Genomic DNA, 7,549 nt, shown 5'->3' with positions numbered 1-7,549 from the left:
TACTTATTACGATTTACTAAATATAGTAATCATAATCTTGATTATCTAAACTGATTATTTGTATAAAAATAATCAAATTGACATGAACTCAAAGATTTAAATAGTTTGACTTTCCTAAGTCAAAGTTTGACTATACACAACCTTAACCAATTGAAACACAAGGTGCCCACATACATGTATATACCTTCAAATCCATACAATACACATATACACACGGTTTAACTTTCCAATGTCAACTACGACTTTACATACATTCAAATCCATACCATACATAAATATACATACAAATACACACACACAGATACACACATATACATGCACAGATAAGCATCCCCCCTATATGTATGCATATATGTATATATCTATGCATACATGGATACATACATACATATATACATATATGCATAGACAGATGCATAGATATATACATATGAGCATATAGTTACACATACACACACAGCCATACATACATATATACATAGATGCATACGTGCATACATAAAAAGACTGTTATGCCCCTGCATAAATAAACATACACACATTGTAGGCACTTGATTCCTTAACTAATTACTTTGTTATTGTTGTTCTAAAAAGTCAACAAATGCATCCAACTATACATACAAACATACTAATTATACATACATACATCTAGTTATGCATAAACATATAAGCATACATATGCACACAGTTTTACAAACTCATATACACAAAAACAAGCATGCATAGATGCAGACACAATCGCACCCACATTTATCATACATCTTAATACAACATTGTCCCTTCATAAATAGATCACCAATACAAAAGGCCCTAATTAGTAGTTAAGTTAATACAATATACATGATTACCAGTCTAGATCATTACTAGTTAAGTTATTAGTATACAAAACACTAAACCACCGACTACATAAACCTTACTCGATTTGATCCTGGCCACCTTCTTGAAACTGGAAATTGTAGATCTGGTATGGTCGGGTTTTACCACAACCACCAACTCAAGTTTCATGTGGTCAAAGCTAGCATCCAGCCAAATCGTGGCTATAAAAGAAATAACATAATTATCTCAATTACAGAGCATCGACCTAAAACTGAAGTTAAGTGAAAAATGTGAATTTCGATACCTATGAAAAACGGGATATTAGTGATTGCTTTCAAAATCCAAGCCATTGGTTTGATCGGGAAGGCGTGATACGACGATGGAAGATGGCGGGGACGACGCCGTGGACAACGTCAGGAGAGGGGTCGATTGAATTAGGGTTGTAAGTTGCGAAGGTGCTAGGGGTTATATGGATCCGGGTAATTTAAGGGTGAAAATACGATAACACCCCTGAAACTAATGGACGTAACAACCGTTAGTTAACGGTTGGACCCAATTGCAAAAAATGTTGACCACATCTGCAAAAATGACACCACGAGATTGAAACATGAGTTTGAAATTTCACCACATGAACCATATTTACAATTAACTCTCTAAAATAATAGCAACCATACTCATAAAATATAATACAAATTATCAATTCCATTAAACTTTTTTTTAATAACAATATATGGGTAATATTGTCAACATGTATAAACCACGCACTAACAAGAGATGTTACTTATTCCTTTTGTGACTAAATCCTAAATTTAAGGGTAACAAAAACTCAAATTAGGTAATTACAATCTACCTCCCTTAGTGGCTTCGTATTTTCAACCCTAACCGCAGCATTAAATTCATCCTCATCTTATAAGCGTCCACCTGCCCTCAAGTTCTCGATGTTTCTCTCTCTAACGTCAGTGACCACCGTCCACCGCTCATTCTTAAATTTACTTGATAGAAAACGAAAATTCTAAACACAATCTCCATCCCCATCTAATACTAAATTCACATATTATAATTTCTAAAATAATAGTAAGCATACTCATAAAAATAATAAAAAGTATCAATTCCATTACTCTCTTTTTTCTAAACAATATAGCGGTAATATTGTCAAATTTAAATAAAAAAAAAGGTATAAATAACGTTTTTGAATAATAATAATAATAATAGTAGAATAGAATGGCATATATATCGGCCGTTCAAAAAAAAGAATGGCATATATCTGTTTTGAGAAAATCTACAAAAACTGAAGCAAAATCTCTAAGGTTTGGTTTCTCTCTCATTCTCTCACACAAACACAAACACAAACACAGACACAGACACAGACACAACACAACTGGTGCTGATTCAAAAACATCTATATAAAATAAAAGTAGGGCTTTTTCTTTTCTTTTCTTTTCTTTTGGCTGGCGGCGTTACTTGTTCATCATGTAAGTCTCTTCAGTTTTACTCTCTCACTTTCACTTCCTTAATTACCCACTCTTCCTTCCGAAAACCCTCTGAATTTATCACTCGATCTGTTGTTATTATCGTTTTTGATTGGTGTTATTGAATCTGGACAATTGGATGTATGCATGTGATTTTTAATTATTTAGGGTTTCTCAGTTTTGGGCATTGTTCTTTTTATTTAGGCTTTTCAAATTATCATTGTGGGTCTTAGTTGTTATACCTTTTCATGACCTCTATTTGATTTAACTTTTTTTTATTTGAGTCGGATTCGGTTTCGTTGCTTCGTGGAGTGTTAAAAAGCTTTTTTCTGGGTTGATTCATTTTCATCAAAAGGTTTTTTGTGGATAGAGGTAAGTGCATAGTTCTTGATAGCGTTCTGTTGCGCCAGGCTGTGTTGTAGACCAAATTTTAGTCGGGCAGCGGGGTAAGGACTAGCGATTAATCGGATTAGGATTTATATGCAATTTTTCAAATACAGAAACACACACGCACACACACTTTTAAATTTTAACCGATTTTGACCAAACAGTAATTAAGCGGCGACTAGTCGGTGGGGTAACTACTAGCATTAATAACCATGGCGCCAGGTAACCGCTATGTGGTGTGTAGGGTAATAGCGATAACATAGCGACTTCTGAGTTATTTATTTATTTATATTTTTACTAGCAATTTTGGTGGTGTGAATGCTTGTTTATTGATTATAATTGCTATTTTTGTTGGCTACTTAAATGTAAAACATTTCAAAAACCTTGTCGCTGTGCATGAAATAGCGCTCTATAGGTAGCTTGTCACTGTTGACCGCTACGCGTAAGGGTTTATAAGAAAGTTTTTATCCTTTTGCGACTTTTTTGATTGCTTTATGTTTAGGGCAGTTGTTTAAGTGTTGTGTCTTCTCAACAACGGATTCATAACTTTTCAGTCAATTAAGGTAAAAAAAAAACTCATGTTTTCTTAAAAAAATCTTGTTTTCTTTACAAAATTGGCCCACTTGGGGTTTTTTTTTTACATAGAAATTGTGGCCTTTTTTAGCAACCGGAGGATAGGTGGACCCTCTCGATTGCCGTTGCTCGCTGTTACATTATTGCCATTTTGAATCTTCATTATATTTGTCATTTGGTCCTATGGTGTGTTAGACTCGCGCTTTAAGATTGTCTGGTTACATAGCAATTTTAGTATTTCTATATTTAATGCTCTACTACAAGAAGTAACTCAGGGATACGTATATATTGATATCATCATTGTTCTACCGTATTATCTACATGGTAATCGTATTACCGAAAAGTAGGAACCTAATTATTAGTATTACCATAATTGTTTACCTATATAGAAGAACTTAGTAGAAAATGCATGGTTTACTTTATTTGCTCATTAATTTACGCTTTAATCGAGCCACACTTGCAGACACTACCTTTACAAAGCTGACCAATTTTTTTTATTTTATTAGTATTTTTAAACATTATTATTCATTACTATGTTATCAATAATAGTATTTTGTTGGTTTTCTCCTTTATCCAGTTAATGAGATCAAATAACCTAGTAATCTGCTATGAACCATCTACTAATTTATCAGTACATCTTGTAATTAATTAATTTTGAAGGTGACTGTTGGTGTTCATGATACAGGACAAGATGATCATAAACATAAATCAGATATTTTAATTTCACTCTTTTTAACAGAAACCAAGATGGATGATGCGGGCCATCATCGCGATAACGGGCGACATCGAATAGATTACTTCAAAAGTGTTCATCCTCAGGTAATACATTATTAACACCTATATAATTTGTGTAATTTGTTTTTTATTCTTTGTACTAAATATTAATTGTAGTGGAACATGATGCCTCAATACCAAGTGAAAGACCAAAGCGCCATGGTGATGAACAGAAAAATCATGCAATTCGTTTCCGAGCGCGACACTGCCATCGAAGAGCGGGACCGCGCGTTAGCCGAGAAGAGAGCAGCATTAGAAGAACGTGACATGGCAATCCAGCAGCGTGACAGCGCAATCGCCGACCGAAACGACGCGATTAAAGAACGCGATAACGCAATCGCCGCCTTACGCTTCCATGAAACCACCATGAACACCCATCTCCACCGAGGCGGCAGTTCCAAGCGGCACCACCACCATACACAACCGTCTTATGTGGTGGAACCGCATTTAACCGAAGCACTCCCGATTACCTCGGTCCGAGCCGAAACCGCTCACAAAAAGGTTAAGAAAGAGGTCAAACCTCACGGTGGTGGTCAGCCGAGGGCTAAAAAACAGAGGAAAGTTGGTGAGGATCTGAACCGGAACGTGACAACCGATGGGTCGAAAGCCGAGTGGGACGCACAAGAGTTTGGTTTAATGGACCAGATTAGCTTTGACGAAACGACAATGCCGATCCCAATATGTTCGTGCACGGGTGTCGCGAGGCAGTGTTACAAGTGGGGGAGTGGCGGGTGGCAGTCGTCGTGTTGCACCACCACTTTATCGGTTTACCCGTTACCGCAAATGCCGAATAAACGTCATTCACGGATGGGCGGGCGCAAGATGAGTGGGTCGGTGTTTACTCGGTTGATCAGTCGGCTCGCATCACAAGGTCATGATTTGTCTTCACCGGTTGATTTGAAAAACTACTGGGCGAAACATGGTACGAATCGCTATATCACTATCAAGTGACGTGACGAAAAGGAACAAGTCTTTTTGGTTTGGTTTTGATAAGGGAATGAATGAATGTGTTTGGTGGTGGAAGACAAGTGACTTGTAGGTTTTTGTTCTTGTTAGCTATGGATTTTATGCAAGCGTTTGGTTGCATGGTTACTATTGACAATTGTAGGTGGGCTGTTTTCTGTTTAATATATATATATATATATATATATATATATCTATCTGTAGCCCAACTTTTCAAGGATTTTTAGCTATGCCTATGTATGTGATTGATATGACCCGAAGCCGATTCTTGGTTTCTGGCTATATCGGATAAGATTGTTTAGAACCGGGCTTGGCTGTGAGCTTCTTGAGTTCTGATGGTTAGACACTTGGCCTTAAAGCGTACTCGAGCTCGGTCATGGAGCTTGCACGAAGATGAGCTTGATTTTCGTCTTCTTTTAGCTTGATTAGGCTTGTGAGTCTAAACTAGTATTATATATATTTTTATATAAAACTACAATCGTACTCAGTAAATTCTACTACAAATAACAAAATTATTGATAGGGTTTAGGAGGTGTATGATGTAGGCAGATCTTATACCTTTATGACAATAGAGATGTTGCTTGAGAGAGACCTTTGGCTTCAAATCAGACACACAAACATATATTATTTTTTATATAATGTAATATATAATTGTACATAAATATTTAGTTGTATATGCAATTGTGATAAGAAAAAACTAAATAAAATATAAGACATTTACAAAGATTACGATGAAATACGTAAAATGATAGATAATATTAATAAATAATGAACAAGTCGAACCATGACGAGGCACCAAACGGTTTAAAGCCTATGGTATTCTTTACGAATTGGTCTAGGATTTCTAGTTTCACAATGAAAATCAGTGTAGATTTAGAGAGTACGATGTAAGTTGGATAAGCTCAACTATGCTTTTAGTTTTATAATAATATACCATAAGTTAAAAAAAATCTATAAAAGTGATTCAAGAAGTTTGAAAACAATTTGTTTAATTTGACCCGACTCGTCTTAAGGTCGGCTCTTTTTATGTATTTATATAATTTTCTTAAGAACAACCAAAGCTTTTCATGTGGGCCCTCAGTTGCTGGGTCTATAAGCACCAGGCCCAACACGTGGACACGCCAATAATTAAGCTAGGAAATGGGCCCATCGAAAACTTATCTTTGTTGGCCCACTAAGCGTTTTACAGAATAAATATCGAGAGTCACTCAAATTAATATCATTAATGGCAATTTGTACCAGACACGTATCAAGCACATTAGTAAAAGATAATATAATGCAAAAAAAAAAAAAAGAACGTGTCCACATGCCCGCTAGTAGTTTCACCCTTTTCAAGCACTTGTGTGGCGGTTTTTGGCACCTCTTTTAACGCCCCATAACACATATTCTTATCTCTTAATGTGTTTGCGTTATGTATTAGAATCAAAAATGAAAATCTATATTTTTTTATTGAACAAAATGTAAATAAACGTAATAGATATATCATCTATAAGGTTATGTGTAGTGGAGGGGCTACAAATTGGGGCGTTTTGCGCCGTGTGGCGCCCAGTCAGCAAGGGGTGAGAATTTGTTTTTAGGGTGTAATGGTGTAGGGGCTACAATAGTAATGTAATAATAATATATACATATATATATATATATATGTATATATATCACCCACACACATTAGAATATAATAATAATAAAAAGAACAGAAGAGCAGGCGACAAATTATTCCCGCCCCCGTTCATGTAGACAAAACTAAAACAAAGCAGTTAATTGAATAAACAGAATATATATGTAAAATGTAATAAAAATAAATATATAGAGAAAATAATACATGAAAATTAAGTTTAGCTTTTCATTAAACGACTAATTCACATACAACAAGCATACTCCAAATTCTACACCTACTATGTACACACTTCAATACCACTTTATGAAAATCTTTCATGTATTAAAAACGCTTATACGTATTCACACATTTTTATTTAAATTAAATTTCAATTCATAATTAAACATTAGCAAATAAAATAATAAAAGATAATCTTGGATACATATGATAAAACGTGGGTGACATCTAGAAGAAGTTGACTTCCTAAACAACCAACTCCCGACGACGAAAGGAGATATCTACATGTGGCCACCTTCTATATAGTTACAAATAAAGTATCACAAATCAACATACGTTATTTTTATTAAACTTAGTTTATTAAATATTAGTCAATTTATGTTAAGACAGTCATTATAAAAACTTTAATTATCCAACTATTATATAAAAAAGCATTAAAAGAAATAATGTATGCACTACATGTTGGTGATTTTAATCGAATCAATTAATTTGGATAAATAAATCTAGTTGACGTCTGGAGGCGCTCGGTTTATTACGGTATTGGTTTGCATTATATTAAAAACTTGAAGGGTACTTATTTGTATCTCGTAATGAAACTCAAGGGTTATTATATTAAAAAGTTATTGGGTTAATTGTGTAATTAATAGCACTTAGAACTCTTGAAGGCTCATAAATTAGTAAACAAGTTTTAAAAGTGTTCCAATTAGGTCACTCAACTTAAAAAGTATTTCAATTA

General features: G+C 34.6%; 1 protein-coding gene across 1 annotated transcript; it reads left to right on the top strand.

The window, feature by feature from the left end:
* Positions 1-2,183: 2,183 nt before the first annotated feature.
* Positions 2,184-5,153, top strand: LOC143598873 (protein BASIC PENTACYSTEINE4-like). The gene is made up of 3 exons (XM_077076971.1): positions 2,184-2,288; positions 3,931-4,064; positions 4,137-5,153. Exons 2-3 carry the CDS (start codon positions 3,993-3,995, stop codon positions 4,968-4,970), a joined length of 906 nt encoding a protein of 301 aa, XP_076933086.1. The 5' UTR covers positions 2,184-2,288; positions 3,931-3,992; the 3' UTR covers positions 4,971-5,153.
* The last annotated feature ends 2,396 nt before the right edge of the window (positions 5,154-7,549 follow it).

This window comes from Bidens hawaiensis, unplaced genomic scaffold (genome assembly GCF_021521415.1).
Source record: "Bidens hawaiensis isolate Kalapana, Puna unplaced genomic scaffold, B.hawaiensis_p1.1 tig00051011_1, whole genome shotgun sequence".
NCBI classification, from domain to species: domain Eukaryota; kingdom Viridiplantae; phylum Streptophyta; class Magnoliopsida; order Asterales; family Asteraceae; genus Bidens; species Bidens hawaiensis.
The sequence above is the reverse complement of the archived record's forward strand: the minus strand, read 5'-3'. Positions and strand labels throughout refer to the sequence as shown.

Bases quoted from the DNA above. Each gene is read 5' to 3' on its own strand.
- LOC143598873 (XM_077076971.1), top strand. From the start codon at position 3,993: ATGGATGATGCGGGCCATCATCGCGATAACGGGCGACATCGAATAGAT. The intron at 4,065-4,136 runs GTAATACATTAT...TATTAATTGTAG, and splicing joins TCAAAAGTGTTCATCCTCAG to TGGAACATGATGCCTCAATA.